The sequence below is a fragment of the Struthio camelus genome, chromosome 6 (genome assembly GCF_040807025.1).
Source record: "Struthio camelus isolate bStrCam1 chromosome 6, bStrCam1.hap1, whole genome shotgun sequence".
In the NCBI taxonomy this organism is placed as follows: domain Eukaryota; kingdom Metazoa; phylum Chordata; class Aves; order Struthioniformes; family Struthionidae; genus Struthio; species Struthio camelus.
In genome coordinates, this window is record NC_090947.1 from 29,640,919 (window position 1) to 29,658,750 (window position 17,832).

Here is a 17,832-nt window from a genome sequence, read left to right on the forward strand (position 1 = left end):
GATGAAAAAAGAGTCATAGTGCAGGTATAGTCTGTCCTCAGGTAACTCTAATGAGCAAATCTTCCCAGCTGCCAGGACTGCATGGAAAGCAACCTGCCAGGTTTGCCATCAGGTGCTCAGTGAGGTCATTTCATCTAATGCATGGAGCACACGACCACTGCTCGAGTGCTGCTGAGCTCTCCAGGTACCTCTATGCTTTTAGACCATTTTTTCTTCTGATCTCTCAGTTGAAGCAGTTTCAGCACCAAAGAGATCTTGATTCAGTAGCACGTGACAGCTGCTGAGCTGTGTCTGACTGATGGGCTTGGTAGATGTTTGCCCTCCTAGAGAGATCTCCTGCTGCCTGAATAACAGTAGAGGAGTCAATGGCCCTGTTAGAAGATGGAAGGTCATCTTCAGGGAAGCAGGCTGTAAGAAGGGCACGTTTGCTGGTTACTCTAGGTGCTCAGTGCACCTAGACATGCAGTACAGTGGGCTCAGTGGGTGTGAAGGATGATACCTTACTAATAGCTGACTGTAGATTAGGAAGGCAATAAAAACTCCAGTGCTGCTAAGTAACAGCTGCTGAGTCTCTAATTCGAGCGGCAGAGGCCAGAGGTTTTCACTCAGTGAGTCCTTGATTTTATTCCCAAGGCTACCCGAGAGAAGTTTGAGTGCCAGTTTTGTTGCTTGGGTCTTTAGCTTCATTATAAAGGCAAAAGAAAAGCCCAGGCAGGAGCACCTGCTCTAGCCTTCCCTGTGCGGTGGACATCACTTGCTAAGAGAGTTATAAGGTGTCGGGGAAAAGTGGTGTTGTTTTGCAGGAAGGCAGGCTATTTTCTAGCTAAAGGAGGCTGCAGGAAGACCTGTTACAGCTCAGTCTGACCAGATGTGGTGCACTGAATTAAATAAACTAATCCAAGTATGGTGGGAGACCCCTCTCATGACAGAAACAGTTTCTGTTATTTGACATAGCAAATCCTATGGGGAGGGAGTAGGAGAAGCAATTTGATAGTGCACAATAAAGACCAACTATACAGAGGCTAATAATTCATATTTCAATAGCGCATCTTTCATGCTGAAGGATACAAGTGAGTTTTTCCTTCTGGCCACAGTTCGAAATTCAGCCACCTCCGGAGTGGAACAGAGCTGTGTGTAACATTTGACATTGCCTCAATGTTGCTATATCTGTTAATATGCAAATTGCCAATCAGTATATCTTCAAAAGGTTATTGCAGAGTCAGAAAATAAATCAGCCTTATGTAATGCTTAATCTAAATCTTTATGCTGACAGTGCCAAAACCTCAGAGCCCTGGCACTGTTTATACATACACACGTCTATGTGTGTGTGTATTTCACTCTTACGCACACAGTAAACCTGACATTATTTTTGTGCAAAAGGAAGACTGAAAGACATAAATAGAAGGCAGCCTCTGCAGCCCACTTCACTGATGATACTGTTATTCTTAGATGCGTTTCTACCTCCTGTCCTCACTGTTTGATACTCTGCTTGCAAAAGGGGCAGCTGACTCGATTACCCAGCTGGAGTAGGAAAACACAGCAGGGGTTTTCACCAGTTGGTAAAATGCAAGCAAAGACTGAAACGCATGGATCTGAGCAGTTTCATATATAGGAGGTCTTTGGCCAGGGCAGCACGGGAAAATCAGGATCAGTGCTGTGCAGCTTCCCCTGGGCAGCCAGTGCCAGTGGTACCTTCAGATTCATCCTCTCCAGCTTCACTCATCTGGAAAGTTGTCATGTTAGGCAAAGGGATTTGGGGATTAAGTCGCCTCTTCTCCTTTCCTGTGGTTTATTTTTGCTGCAGTTTGAATGAGTGGGCCTATGTTTTTATGAACTCTGGACCGTGCTCCTTGCTGTGGGGGGAGGACACGGTCCACCAGCGAGAGCAGCAGTGCAGCCCGTGGTGCGGAGGGTCGGCAGAAGCGCGCTCACCCTCCTCTTAATCCCTTCTTTTCCCCAGGGGACTTCACCTACTTTTCCACGACTCAGGATACCTTGAAGTAAAATGCAATTGTAGGAGCAACGTGACTGCTCTCATCATTGCCAAACGGTTCAGGGCTCGTTGTTTTCCTCGGTCTGACTGCTTCACACTGCTGCTGACTCTTCCAGGCATGACCCGGCACTGCCAGCCCTGCAGGCACCTCCGCGACCCCAGCCCTCAGGCTCCTTCCCCAGACCCCCTTAGAGAGGTGTCACCAGCTGCTGTTTGCTCTGCCCGTTTGGGTTCTTGCGCGGCATCCATCATCGTTACACGACTGCATCTTGCAGTCAGTTGTTCTGCTGCCACTTAACCGACTGGATCAGCAGATAACTGATGAAGAAAAGCTTATTATTTATGGCTGGCTTTTAGCTCATTGCTGGTAAAGCCTGTTCTGCCTCATTCTGTAACTGCTCCATTTCCAAAGCAGGTACCTCTGCCTACAGTTTACATTTATGCCAGCACACGTTTTGACTTTCTGCCAAACATTTAAGTGACCTTATGGCAGGATTTGAAGGCAGGGCTCTAGAGCTCCATCGCCCACAGGCCCTAGGGGTCTATATTCTCCCCTTCACTACCTCTTTGGCATATTTTTGTGCAGCATCTCTGCTTGCAGGGTTGCCTGGGACTTTAAAAAGAAATGACTCCCCCACTAAGATGCTCTGTATTAATAAGGAACTTGATCTCACATAAATTGGGATGTTCTGAGAACCGTTTTAATTTCTGCTAATCGGCAGATGAAAAATGAATTACTTCAGACGTCATGTCCTACTGCATGAATCTTGTAATGTTTGGAAAGGCAGTAACAGAGTTCCCCAGTAACTGACGGGCTCTACATGAGTGAACTTTGTAATTGCGTATTCTTCTTCTCAAGTCTGGGAAGCAGAAAGGAAAAGCGGATCAGGCCTGTTCTTAATGAAACAGTTCAGTCCCGCAGCATTACCAAAACTAAAAGTGAACAAATGACTCTCATTATTTTATGTCGTTGTTACCCAGGCACCACGGCAACTCCATGTCAGAAGTGCTTTTTCCTACTTCATTTCCCCTCTGCTGCTTCCGCTTTAACCTTGCACCACAGTGCCCTCGGGCACCAACGGCCTCTGTTCCAGCCTGTACCAGGTGCACCCGCAGCTAGCAGTGGCCTCCATCTCAATGCTATCCAAATCAAAAGGAGACACAAATGGCTATGGAGGTTTTTCATCTCTGGGTTGCCTATTCGGAACTAATCCAGATGGGTAAGCAAAAGCTCCTTTGTAGCAATCCCCGTGCAGACCCCACTCGGGCAGCCTTAACTTCTAATCTGTCATCTGAGCTGGGAAATGCTGGTTTCTCCCCAAAGACCTTAGCTTTTGGGGCACACCGTGAAGCTCAGCAGCTACAAGCAACAAGAGATACCGCTGCAGCCCCACAGCTGGAGGCTCTTCCTACGGCACCCGTGGCGCGGCCACCCGGGTGCACCCTGTGCGCTGATCCCCAGCAGCAGGATGAGGCTTTCTCAAAAGCGTGCACTGACCCTTATCTCCAGACTCGGAAACTAAACTTGTCGAGCTGCCATCGAATGCAACTACATGTACAGCTCACAGCACAGCAGCGCAGCAGGTTTGAACAAACTTGGCTGGGCTCATTGACCTTCCAAATCAGCATTAACAAGAACATTTCTATGTAGACCAACTTCTTTAAAACCTTTTGATTAATTCCACCCTTCTGCCTCCTGTCTTTGAGTCCTGGAAATCCACTCTGGGTTTTTGTCCTCACATTACTATTGGATTCCACTTATTTAAGGTGCGCTCAGCTCCCTTGGTTCCCTACCTCCGCTACCCTCTGCCCTGGCTAGTGGTCACTTGAGGTTACTATGACAAACAGGAATCCCAAAATGCTGGCGTATCACCAGTTTCCTGTCCCCTCAGCAGTGAAAGCTGATGGTACCTGCAAGAAGCAGCTCTTGAACAACTGTTGCAGTTTTGGAAGCGGGCATTTTGCTACTGCAATGCTGCCAGTGCCACCTGGCCATTTTATTGGTCACGAATAAAGCAGGAAGATGAGGCAAACGTTACAGAATACAGCTGTATTCTCTCAGCTCTCATACTGAAGGGTTTTTCAGCTTTCTCAGGGAAAGAAGAAGAAGTCTATTGTTCTGTTTGTTTCACCACTTTTCAAAGCAGGATCTATCATCTGGAGAGTCTAACCAGCATCCATTTCTGTGGATTTCCATGACTGCTCCTTAGCAGCTGATGGCATAATGTTTTCTGAAATGGCCATTAGCTGAGTATCTTTATGAACAGCTTCCCAGGGAAGTAGCTGCAAAGTTCAATCTGCTGAACTATGAGCATAGCTCTGATAAGAATTGCATTATATGGTACTTGCATGCTGAAAGCATTAACTTTATACTTTGAACTTTTAAAATACGCACTGATGGATCTGATGAGGATTGAAGATGTAGAAAGGTGAAGGTCCCCAAGGATTAGAGAAAATAAGGAATAATTGGTATCTTTTTCATGAAAAATAAGTGGTATATTTGGAAGAATTCTATTTAGCTGAGACTTTTTCACTAGAAAAAGCCATCCGTATAAAAAATTCTTAATGGCAAACCTCTTTAATTGGTTGAAAATTTATTACAACAAGCCATAACTTAGGGGCACTTGATTTGTGCTGAAGAGCTGTTCGGCTCCGTGGAGATGCGTCAGATTTATCCCAGCATCCCAGGGAGCAAAACATGGCTTATTCTTGCATCTCACACAGAATAAATCTACATATTGTCTGAAATGCTTTTGTTTTTCAATTAAGAAGAACCAGAGTGAAGCAACAGCAGATTTCTCTTTCAGAACAGACCAGATGATTGTGCTTTACAAAATGGATGTGGTCTGGAGTAAAACTCCAGCAGACGTTTAAAGCTTCAATACTTTGGGGTGAAAGTCCCGAGAGCTGTAGATTAGGACACTTTTTATCCCCTTAGGAGCTGAGACAGCTCCCGCTCTGCATTCAGCACAAGTCTGAAGCTGATCGGGCTCTAACACCCAAGCGCTCAGGGGTATTCAGGTGCCTTGATTTCACATACACAGCACTCTGATTTCTATGCACTAAAGGCTCTTCATTTAATCGTTGCTATTATCACACCTGATGAGGCACAGCAGGAGATATTTGAGATACTTGGCTTTTGATTCCTTGCAACCGAGCAACATTTAGTAAGAATCACTTAAATCGCCTAATCAAAAAACACGTTCAACAACTTTAGGATGAAGTGGGCTCTAGAACACCTAAGCAGAGTTATTTTTCTCATGCAAATCTTTCTCTAGAGAGAAAAGCAAATGGTTCCCAATTTGACCTATATATTGCAATACACACTGTAGATACTACGTATCTACTCTCTGTTTCTTGGGCTATTGATAAGTAGATATAGTTGCTGAGATACTTTTGTTATTCAGTATTTCAGGCAAGGTTTGGGTTTCTGCTTGTGGAACAGATCTTTACAACCGTTTCCTTCTTGTGTTTTGGCAGTGTGGTTGAGACCAGCCAAGAGCCTGCGTGCAATAGCAGCCAGAGTAAGGCTGCATAGCAGCACAGCTGGGCCACAGCTGGGCTCTGCGACACATGTGTGTGCAGCTGGGAAAGGCTTGTGCCTGCCTTCACCGTGCCAGGGAAAGGGGACGGAGGACTAGTCGTAGGATGTAGACAAAGCAGGTGGGACCCTGGCGATGCTGTGTCTAGCCAGTGGTACGTTCCTTTGCAGTGTTTGTCTAGTTACATTAGAAAACCTTGGTCCATCACTTGTCATTTCTATTAAGTAGGCACTGAGATCCTTGAAAACATGTTTTCATCCGCCAGGAAGGGTGTTTTCTGACTTCAGGAAATTAATGTCTTTGGAGATTGGCTACTCCAGGGAGCTGATCCTGGAAGGACAAGCCGGTGGAGCTGTGAAGGGGCTAAGTAGAAAGCTTGGTACAGGGGACAGAGGAGGGGAAATTCACCTCCAACCTCCAGTCACCTTGAAATTAGGTGATCTCCTCCAGTCTGTGCAAAGGAGACCCCAACGCCTCATCTTGCAGAGACAGGGGACTCTCTCCATGAGGGCCTGATCACATGTTCATGCAATGCAGTGGGGGTGATGCTCACCTAAACGCCTGATCATCCCCATTTCTTTTTGTGAGGTTCAGTGGTGGCAGCAAGCTGCTTTCGGCTGTCAGCAGTGGCACAGCAGGAGACACCTCCTCTCTGACCACAGCTTCTGAACACGCTGGCTTTGCCCGCCCTGGCACGGAGCCAGCAGTTTCCTTACTGCTCCCCTGCCAGGAGGGGACCTCATGCTCCGAACTTTGTGTCTGGCTCCCATCCTCATAAAGGCCTTTTATGGGCTTTTTTTTTTGTTGTTTGTCATTGGACTTATTTTAATCACTCAGCTAGTGTAATCCTCTGTGTAATTTGCTCTGAGGTTAATTGATGGGTCAGCACTCCTGCTCAGAGGAATCTCCTTGCCTATCAGCTGGCAAGAGCCGCATGCAGAAGTGGATCTCGGCTATCTTTAGCTCAGTTGAATGGATCCTTAGGGACTGTCCTCTTTCTCACTCAGCTGGCAATGACTGTCCCGGATGAGTACCAGCCCATAGCAACCCAGGCCAGTAAGAGCAGCTTTCCATGTGGTGCCTCTTTCATAGCTGAATGAGATTTATACCTTAGAGCTCTCTGCCCTTTACCTTTCACTGGCCTGAAACCAGGGTGTTAAAATTCTCCGTAGCCTGTTGCACAAAAAATACCTGTGATTCTCTGCTTTTTGAAAAATGTACGTTTCCTGTCCCTTTAAAGTCCTTCTCCTTAAAGGGAATTGATGTTCACCCATAAAGACACCTGGTCCTACCTGCACCAGCTCCCTTTGGCCTTCAGTCGTGGTGGCAGGGAGGTACTCTGGGCCGGTGGATTGTGCTTGCCTGTAGGCAAATGCATTGGCAAGTTACTTCCATCCGAGTATTGAAATAGCCCTAGCCCAGAGGAAGCTTTCTCTTTTTTTTTTTTTTTCCCCACAGGAAGTGGTAGGGGCACATCCAAATATTTCACGTTAAACTCCACAACGTTTCTGCTTTGCTTTTCTGTTTCGGAGGCGCTGCACAAACGTGCCCCAGCTCCCTGACAGCTCACATGAAGCTCCAAGGAGCTGGTTCAATCACCTTCCCCTGAAACACAGGGAGGGAGCCAGGGCAGAGCTATGCAGCAGAGCCACCGCTCCAGACTGCTCCGATGATGAGTCACTGCAGCGCGGAGGCTCCTGTCTGATGGAGGCAGAACTGCTGCTCCCTAATGCACTGGGCTTTCCATGCCAAGGACTTCTAACGCCTCTTCCGCCTTGTTTCTTTTCTTCCTGAGCTCTTATTCCTCATCTTCGTTTGTCTCTCTCCCACCCTGCTGCCCTGCAGACCTTCTTTAAGCTTTAGCAATTAAAAGAAAAGAAAAAGCCGTCCTTTCTTCTGTTCCCTGACAGGGCCGAGTGCTGATCTGTATGCAGAGGACGCTCGTCCCTGCTCCTGCGCAGCTGGGTCCTTTGCACTGTGCTTACCCCGTGGGAAAGGCAGAGTAAGGCGGCTGCCATCAGGTTTTCTTGATGTGACACCCGTCACTGTTAGTAAGTGGAGGGCACCTCGCGGGCGCACCGGGCAGCCCTGCAGCAGCTGCCCTTGAGCATCTGGTTCAGAGGTGGCAGAGGAGGAGCAGGGCGATTTGTTTGAACCGGGCAGCAAACACGACGGCACAGCTCAGGGCCCCCCTGAGGCTTTCTGGGATACAAACTGGTCGGACACCTCTCCCCCAAATCACTGCAGTGGCCTGGGGGCACTGGGGTTTGGCCTGCTCTGCGCCCACAACAAAGCTGAGCCTCCAGAGTCGTACGCTTTCATTGAACTTTGCTTGTTTTGGCTTATTATGTGGGCAAAACTCGCTGGCGCTCCGGAGATCAGAGTTGCAGAGTCGGGATCTAAAAGGCTCAGAACCGGGACGCTCCCCCTTGCTCCTCCCCCCCCGCACCCTGCCCCCAAATTCTGAGCTGCCACCCCCAGCTTCGTCTGTCTGTCCGTCCATCTGTCCCAGCTGTGGTGACAGGCTGCTTCGCTGGGCTCACTGGCAGCGAAACGCTGGAGAGGGGGAGGACCAGAGATCACTTAAAATTCCCCTTGGCCATGGCGGAGCCGAGGGCTGTGAGCAGCAGCTGCTCAGCCGGAAAGTCACGTCACTTGTGATGCTGGTGGGACAAGTTTTCCTGAGAAAGGAGACTGCAGAGCTGGCCCCATCCTGCTCTCCTGGCAGAAGAGGCTGTAGCCGTTCATATTTTAACCTGATAGGGACACATCTGGGAGAAACTTCAGCCATAGCCCCCCTCCCTAGGTGCCTGCAGTGTCCTAGGTACAAGGGTATGTTTCTTATCTCTCTGGGCATTGGACAATATTTCAGAGCAGCAAAAGCATTGAATTTTAGACATTAGTCAGATATCGGGAGGGCAAGGGGTGTCAAGTGCTATTTTAAAGGCCATAAGTCCTAGCTGGTAAAGCAGAATTGATCTAAGCGTGCCCCAGCGCTGAGAAAGCCCTAACGTTGCTGCGAGCCGCTGATTTCTCGAGACAGTTCGTCACAGGGATAGCGTCACAGCCTGCCCCCAGGCTCTTCAATGTCGCCAATCCACGTCACCTGGTGGGGAGGGGGGAGCCGAGACATCTCCGCGCCCTGACGCACCTTTGCCTTGCTGTGCTCACCAGCCGCGAATATGGGCTTCACCAGAGAGATGCAAAAAATGATAACAAAAATTAAAAGAAGTCTGGCAGCCTCAGAGCTCTGACATCAACAGGACAAGAGCCGTGCTCTTCGCAGGTGTTGCAGGAGGCAGTTTCTGTGGGTGGAAAGGCAATTTGTGCTGCTTTCAGAGGACCGGCAGTTTTTCTGCAAGCATGACGGCTTTTCAGACAGGATTCATTCTGGAGCAAACATTCAGTCTTAGCTCAGGACCTTGTGAAACGTATCCCTCCCCAGCCCAGTGCCCGCATTTCCAGACAGCCCCAAAATAAGCCTGCCTGTCCACATCCTGAGAGGCCCTGGTGGTTTTGCTGAGGAGGTTAAAGCTTTATCCCTCGCTTTCTGCTCAGACCCAGCCTGCAGGCGAGCGGTGCCTGGGGTTAGTCATGGCCCTGCTGGAGATAAGCGCCCCACTCGCTGGGCTGCCGGAGCAGCTAATACCCATCGAAAATGGCAGAGAACCACAAAACTGTGCCCCCTTGCACCCATTTCAAAGCCCCTAGACTAACGTACCGGGTTGTGGTTGTTCACTTGTAACTGTTCTGGGGACCCTAAAAAGGGACCTACACCTTACTGTGCCGGAGGCCTCCTGAGAGACAGTCCTGCCCCCGAGAGCTTTCTGGCCAAGATCCTAAGCCAGGAATTTTGGCCAGGCAGCTGCAGGCTGGAAACTCCTCTCCACTGTGACTTGGTAAGTCCTTATCTCCTCACTGAAACGGATCACCTCCCCAACCCACCATCCGCCCCCAAGGAGGAGAGAGATGGTCATCCTTCAGAGCAAGGCTTTGAGGGATTAGAGCCCTGGCCATGGGGTTTGGGGCTGTCTGGAGCACACCAAATCCCACGACTAGTTTTACGCCAGCAGACAACGCAGGCAGCCTGAGAGAACAGCTATTTGTGTGCCGTGGTGCGTTTACAAAAGCCTATAAAACCCTCATTTGAATCCTCCTCGTGAAGTCTCCCCTGAACGGTTTCTGCTGTCCTTACTCTTTGTTCCTGCCACTCAGCAACAGGAATAATCGTTTGGAGCTGGATTTTTCTGCTGTCCTGCACAGGGCTGCATGTTCCCGCTGGGGCTGGGGTGCTCATCGCCCTTTGAGGCTGAGCACCACCAGGGCACACAGAGATATCACCCGGCCCCAGCCCAGGGCAGCACTGCCCCTGCCTGCCAGGCAAGCACCTGGCTCAAGAGAGGAGCTATGGGGTCAGCCCATGCCGACCACAGAGGTGGCACCGTGACCAGTGGGTCACACTCGGGAGCAGGAGGGGAACTGCAAAGACACCAGGTGAAGTCTTTCTATAATCACTCACATAATTTCCCCATGCTTTAGGGACCCGCCCAGCCTTAGGGATCCCCCCTAAGGACGTCTCTCACCTCCCAGTGGGTGCATTGCAGGCTGGGTGTGGAGCAACACCTGGGACTGTTGCAAGGCTGTGGCTGCCTGAATCAACTCCTTGGCCTTCCCCCATCTCCTCTCTCAGACGTAATCATCTGCTGCCTGGCTGAAACGCAGCTCCTTTCTTGACCCACCTGCTGGCACTCTGGGTGGTTGTTTTTTTCCTCCTTCCTCCGGGGTATTCTGGCTTCTTTGCTTCATCTCAAAAGCAGGCATGAAGTCCAGCTGCGTGCCATAAGAGCTAGGACACATGTGCCTCTCTCCACACTGCAATCCTCAGCTGCCTGGGAGCAGGGCCTCACTCCTCCCCGCTGTCCTGCTGGCACCGGCCCCCTGCTCTGCTGGGCACCCCTGACATGCCGTTGCCGTGCCCAGCCCCAGCCCCCTGCACCCTCCTGCTCACCCAGCTGCTGTTGTGCTCGGGCCCCGCAGGAGGTTATGCAGGTCCCAGGAGAGCTCCCACCACGAGCAGCAGGATAAGCATCCCCTGCGCTGTCCTGACACCATGGGAAACATAAGCCCTCTTCTCACTGGGCCCACATTCAATGTCCCACAATGCTGGAGAGTCTTACGCTATATATATATATATATTTTTTTAAATGACTCAGAGAGAAGGCACAGTGGAAATGCATAACTTCAGATTTTCAGAGGTACTTATTATGTGTCTCCTGTTGTCTCTTGCTGGCTGGTGCGCTGTTCACACACAGGAGGGTACTTACTGGAAGCATTTGAGATGCTTATAGTAAAGTGTGTGTTTAGGTTTAAAAGGATGGAGGGGCAGGTCCTGTAAGTGTGTGTAAAGATAGAGTGATCATTAGTACAAATTTATTGAAGTTTACTAGCTATGTAACAATGGGTTTCTCTTTGCCATCAGAGTTAATTCCTCCCTAATTATGTTCTTAATATAGAAATCATTTGGCATTTATTTGCCATAATAAAACTTCCCATTGCATTTAAATTCAATGTGAAGTTAAGTGTATTTAGGAGACTCAGTTGAAGACCTGAAATTAAATATTCCCAGTTTCCTTTTTCCAAACAAGACAAACTCAGATTAATGCTAGCAGTCAGATCCATGTGTGCAGGTACTCTGTGATGAATAGAAGCTGCATGTACATATCCAGAGAGAGGCTGCAGCCCTCATGGTGTGGGCAACTCTTTTAGCTTTTTCTCACTGCCACGGTCTGTCCCGTGACACTGATCCTGCTGCGGATGCTAACAACTGATGCTACTTTCTGTGCCTGAGCGAAGAAAACAAACAGCTGAGAAAAAGCTGCAAGTGCTAAGATCACCACCAACCATCACAGTTTGCTGCATGGTTTGCACTGGCTTTCAAAACGCTCGCTAGACGTTGGCTTTTTCCAGCTGAGATGGTATAAGGAGGGATCACAGGAGCAGATACAGGAGGCCAGAGAGTTCTGCAGTGCACGCAGCTGGAGCTGGGAGAGCCTGGAAGACCATGGGCTGGCCAAACGGCATCGCCATCTCCAGGCCTTGCATGCTCAAAAGGAGACCGGGATGGCTTACACCTGCACATTCAAAGGCTGGAAGGTCTGGGTCGTGCCCGTTCTTCAGCTATCTCCATCAGACCACGAATGAGGGATGGCTGGAGGTTAAACCAGGTTAGACGGTCCTCCATCTGAAAGGGACAGAAAAGGGGAAAATCTGTTACAGTTAATTTGTAGTTAAAAGAACAGCCCTGAGAAACACTTCCCATAACTGCCTGCTGGTGGGTGAGCAGTTTCAGCTTTGGTAGCAATGTATGGATGGAGTCCCAGCACCACAGATGAGCCTGTTAAATAGCAAATAAAATGGCCGAGTGAAACAGCGACATCAGTATGCTGATCCTGATGCAGCTATTTTCTCCCTGGATATATCGAGCATCAGAAGCTCACATTGGCAATAATTTGTTCCATCCTTCCTCAGAACCCCTCCCAGAAGGCTTAAAATAGCAGGGCCCAGATAATCATTACCCACTTTGACATATTGCAATGGACACAGATTGGGATTTCATAAAGAGAGGACAGAGCTGGAACAAACCCAGGCTCCCAGTTCATCTCCAGCAATATCATCCTTGTTTCTCTGCAGCTATCTGAAAGGCTATTTTCTGAGGCAACTGGTTTTCCAGTTAATTTCAGGCAGCTGGCAGAATTAGGCCCATGCTCTGGCTCCTAGCAAAGCCATAGAAACCCCTAAATCAGGACAGTTCTGCCCCAGCCAGTTCATCAAGGCAGTGGAGGGAGATCCCAGGGGATCCCACACAAGGGCTAGGCAGGAGGCATAGCTGTGCTAAACATTAGCAGGCACAATATTCCCCCAGTGATGGAGCCCACACGGCCTTTCACAGCTTGGCATTTGAGCCACAAAGCAGTATTTTATCCATACGTTGGCAGGGCAATAGCTGAATCCGGGGCCCCAATTCCCTTTTTGTTATAGGTTTTACCACTCTTGATACTAACCCTGATTTAGACCTGGAAAACAAAACATGAGGGAGATGCCTCTGTGTCCCAAGCCCTCTTGGCTGTTTAAGAGGGAACAAGATGGTATAGAGCAAGCTGAGGATCTATTGGAAGCTGCAGCCGGGGAGCATTTCTCCACTAGTTGCTGGCAAAGCAGAAATACTGCTTAGGCTGATCTGAATGACAGGATGTAATTCAACAAAAGAAAACTGCAAAAATAAGTATTGGGAATCATTCCCTCCCTTCAAAAGGTCTTTGGAGAACAGTTCCAAAGGGAATTGATGGAAACGCTGTTGCCTGAAGCGCTGGAGGATATGTTGTGCAGAACCATCTTCTACAAACCAGCAGAAACGGACACGGGGGGCCTGATTTCCATTTCTAATTGCTGTGATCTGTGCCTCATTTTAGGCTTGCTTTTGTGTGTGTAGTTTTTGGCAAAGGTCTCTGTGCAGTGAATCCTTCATGTGTTAATCACAGCGGATGGACCGTTCCTGAGCTCGCTGTACAGTCAGCATTGAGATTTTCTCCTTTGCCATACTAAGAATTTATTCCTTTGATATGCACTTGGTGTTTATTTTTCTTGTGGTACATGAGTGCCTGTGTACGTGTGTGCATTTGGCACTTTTTATGAATGCCTGCTGTGTACAGAATTGGGCTTCACAGTATGCAAAAATATCTGTGCACCACATGCAAAGATATAATATTTCACACGGCTGGAGAAAATGGCAATAAGTCAGGTTTTTGCTGGATTTGCAAAATATCGAGAAATCAAGGGTTTCCGATCTCCACAACTCTGTCCTGAGCTCTTGCAGGAGACAGCAGGACTGCTTATGTCACAGACTCCTGATTAGGAAAGGGGGACTGGGTTCCCACGGCAGTATGGGAAGCTTATGGACATCTTCCGCCTCTGGAGAAAAGAGCTCAGATCTTGTAGATTATTACAGAGTCAAAGAACCCACAGCGAGTGTCTCCCTTGCCCCTCTGCACAATGCAGCCTATGACTACAGCTTTTGTCCGCTACCTTTGCCTGGAGGTTGTTGCTGTTTGTTTGCTCCATTCTGCCCTGTTCTTGAGCCTGCATCACCAATGCTTTCAGCTGCTCTTTAAGCAAAATCCAGGTCATTCACTTTTAAGCCCTGCAGGAGACACAGGTATCTGATGAGGTGGAAAGGCAGGGATGCTGCAGAGCTGGGGATGCTGTTGGTGCTGGGATCAAACCTGCGCACTGAGGAGTGAAGCTCCTGAGAAAACAAGGCCAGCAAAGCAAGGGGGATCGAGAAAGGAGGCTAGGCTAGAGCCATGAAGCAGCTATGCTTGTGCCAGGCTGGCCATGCTATCTTACAAAGGGGAGCTGCTGGTGATGCCTGGAAAAATGACATGTGGGTTTGCCTCCCAGCTGGACTTCATTTGCCCTGCTTTCCCCAAGAGCTCAGAGCAGAGGGGGCATGTAGCAGGCACAGATTTAGCAGGTGGGGGAGAGGGGATGCTATGCTGAGCCTTGATCCCTCTCTGTTTGCCTCCTGGCTGGCAGCATGAGCTCACATAGGCTTCTTATGGCACTTGTGCTTTTCCACCATCCCAGCACGGTCCATGATCCCAGCAAGGGGCACGAACACACACGGCAGAATTTCAGGTCCTCCAAACTACACCTTGCACAGATAGTTTGAATGTCAAATATCAGTGCTCCTCTCTCCCACACACCTATCTAATCTTTTCCCATTTTCCTTCTCCAGATATACCTGTCTTGTCCTGTCACACTTTTCCAGGGGGAAAAAAATCCACAGTTACTAAAACTCTGCTAGCTCCATTCCCCTCCCTTCGCATCCCTCCAGTGTGTAATGAAAATCAGTGACAGGTAGAATGGAGCCGAGCTTTGTAATGTAAACAGTTATTTACAGTTTTGCTGAAATTCTATGAAAAATGACATTTTCAGGCCACCTAGCTGAAGCAAATGAAATGATTAACTTTTTTGCATTAGATTTCATATAAAAAGGTATCACTCTTGCCCAGCACAGCTCTCTGTTCATCAGGCCTTCAGACCTAATGTGGATCCTTGAAATCTTAAGGCAGTTTTCCCTTGGGTTTAGCAGTAGTTGGATCTGTTCTTCTAATCCAAGGCAACCCAGGGTGGGCATCTTTTGCTGTGTCCTGCACCCTCAGTCCCCAAGCTCTGTTTTCCTGGTGCACTATCAGCGGTAACAGTGGGAAGAACAAGGATCTGATCTAGGGGTGTAAGAGGAAACATCCTCTCCCCAACACTGGAATTATGATGCCACCCTTTTCCATCCTTTAGACACTCCCACTCTGCCTTTAAAAGCTTTTACAATTCTGTATTCAGCTAAATACCCAGTTGGGGTCCATACTACGGCTTTTATACGTTAAGAGGTGGGGAGTAAAATGTAATGGCTCTAGTCTTCCCTAAATAAGTGATGGCAAATGACTGTAGAATGAGCTCCTGAGCTGGTGTGTACAGAAGTGAATTTAGTCCTGTGATATGAACAGGATGATAGCACCTGGATCAGAATAATACAGAGGTTTACTGGATACCTCTGTTTAAAGCTATACCAGAAAAAAGGGAGCAATCTAGGAAGGTGGATACTTTGGTTGCTAGTCATAAATGTGTGCATGTGTCACAAGCTGGGACATAGATTGTTTTTCATATTGCTTGCTTCCAGGGTGGAAGTAGCCAAACCCACAAGATATCCATGCATAGGACTCATTTTTGAAATGGTCTGTCTGAAGCGGGGCGGGGAGGGGGGTGGGGGGTGAAATTTAAGGACCTTCTCCCCACTGGTTTATACAAAGACTTGGATCTAAAGCACACGCCTGATACCCACGTTCAGGTTCGTTCCTTTTGGTCCAGGAGTATTCAGAAAGAGAGACCCACGTCTAGCACTGCAAACATTTACCAGCTGGCAATTCCTGGGAGGTACCACATGGTGCTGGGCTCGGTCCAACTCCAGGAGAGGAACAGCACCACCAGGTCTGGCACGACTCAGTCACACAGAAAGACCAAAGACCACAGTGACTATGCTCCCCCTTGGTGCCTGGATCAGTTCGAGGAAGCTGCCCCAGGCTGAGTAGGACACCAGTCTCCAGCAGAGTGTGTCTAGCACTTGGTGTTTATCCACCAGGAACTTTTTATTGTAAAAAAGGTTGCAGAGAGTCAGAAGTCTCAGCAGTAAAACAGTGGCGTCTGGTTTCCGATAGAGCTGTGTCTGCTTGTTGCAGTCTAGGGTGGATTCTCTGGGCCTAATAAGAGTTGTATTCATCTAGTTTTTCCTTCAGCAGTGATACTGGGTGTTTCTCATCTACCCACCCACCTCTTTCTGCAAAATTGTAGGACCTCAGTCTTTGAGACCTCTACATCTCTGTCAAACTGTTCAGACTGGCCAGGAATTATTACAGGGAAAACTGATGGACAACACACAATTGCCTAAGCCAGGTAAAAAGAAACATAGAGCAAAAGAGCAGATGATGGGAGCACTTAGGCCACCACCAGCTTCTGCATGTGGTTGCCTAGCCATGCCATGCCATGCTTGGGCACCGTGGGAGGAAGGGAGCCTTGCTGATATTGTCTCTCTCTTTCAGGGGGAGTTGTTGAGCCCATGTCGATGTGACGGATCGGTGAAATGCACGCACCAGCCGTGTCTGATCAAATGGATTAGCGAGAGAGGCTGCTGGAGCTGTGAGCTGTGTTACTACAAGTATCACGTCATTGCCATAAGCACAAAGAACCCTCTGCAGGTAAAGGTACTAGAGACATTTCAAAGTCTATTTATTCTCATTTCTATTTTTGTTTCTGGGAGCGAGTGGATTTTACCTGAGTGGTTCTTCCTTCTCCATGTGCAGTGATCTCTTTGTCTGAGCCCTGTAGAAAGGGTTGTCAGGGGCCAGTCCAGAGAGGCCCCGTGCTCTGCCTGGTGGTAGCAGGGGAATGCCTTGGGAGTCTGCTCTTCCTCTCCTTTGACAATTTCTGCATTAATTTTCTTCCTGCATAAAAAGCTGTGTGACTATTGTAGTATTGTAACATCTCACAGCCTTTTCAATGTGTTCATCCACTGGAGACTGCAGATGTGTCTCCCCAGGGACAGATGGGGGACAGAATTCAAAGGAATTAAGGGATTTTCTACACGACACGCTAAAAGTCTGCAGCAAAACAGTGTCTTGCACACCTGCTTGTCTAAAGTTGTGCCATTAACTCCAATCTCCTCCTCCTGGGAGTCTTTCGTGTTAGCATGAGGGATAGAGGAGATGGATGGAGAGCTCTTCCAGGTCTCTTCTCTGATGCTGCAAACATCTTCACTTTCCCCCTTGCCCACAAGCAAACACATCCTGGCATGGCAGGAAGGGTGTTAGATCTGCTGTTCTGTTCTCTTTAAGCCTGATTCTCAGTGATCGTTTGCAGGTGTGCACACAACAGGTAAAGCACATCTTTATGTAAATGGCTGTTAAAGGCACCAGAAGACCTTCTCTTCTGAGTTCAAAAGCACTGGGGTTTATTAAGGCTCACGCAGGCTAGCAATTGAAAGTCAAGATTCGGAATGGGGAGAAGTGTGTGACTGTTAAAAATTGGATAATTTATCCTTAATAGCTATTGATTTATTGCTAGGGCAACACCTGAAGCTGGGCTAATTGCTGCATGCCTTTGCTGAGCACCATTAGTGCCTCAGAAGTAAGGAAGCCCATTAGATCCAGGCACTACTGCTTAATTAGCATCATCTGGAGGGGAGACATATTACAGCAGCATGCCATGGTTTAGACCATATCTATAAGGATGTTGTTCTGTCTAGCACCTGGCTGAGAAACTTTGGCTCTGTGTTGGTCTCGCTGCTCTCTGACAGGAGGCAAAGACCTTGCCAGGGAGCTGTAACCTCATTCTATTGGGGGGCAGGAGGGAGAGGGTAAGACATAGCCTTGCTCTCTCCTCCAAACTGCTTCCTCTGTTTGTCTTTTTTCAATCCTAAGGTCACTAAACACAATGAGGAAACAGGGACATCTCTTTAGGAATCCATACTTAAATGAAGTAGCAAAATTAGTGGGCTGTCATGGGGAAGTTTTGCTGGGGGAAAGAAAAAGATTCCCTGCTCTAAAGCTTCTGATTCAATTTTCCATGTGCTGTGGGCTGAAGAGATCAGCAGTTTCATCCCAAACGCCAGACCAGGGTGTTTTAATTTCTTGGCTCTAGTAACTCGGACCAGATTGAAAAACAGGAGGGGAGATTTGGACAGAGCAG

At 48.4% G+C, this 17,832-nt stretch overlaps 1 protein-coding gene across 2 annotated transcripts in view; it reads left to right on the forward strand.

Moving 5' to 3' along the window:
* The window catches only part of MARCHF4 (membrane associated ring-CH-type finger 4), a 113,738-nt gene that overhangs the window by 65,438 nt on the left and 30,468 nt on the right, over nucleotides 1-17,832 (forward strand). The window contains exon 3 of one of the 2 annotated variants that reach the window (XM_068948961.1): nucleotides 16,188-16,349. In XM_068948961.1, coding sequence (XP_068805062.1) covers nucleotides 16,188-16,349 — 162 coding nt within the window. The remainder of the gene's footprint in view (nucleotides 1-16,187; nucleotides 16,350-17,832) is intronic. The other variant, XM_068948962.1, reaches the window with a different exon arrangement.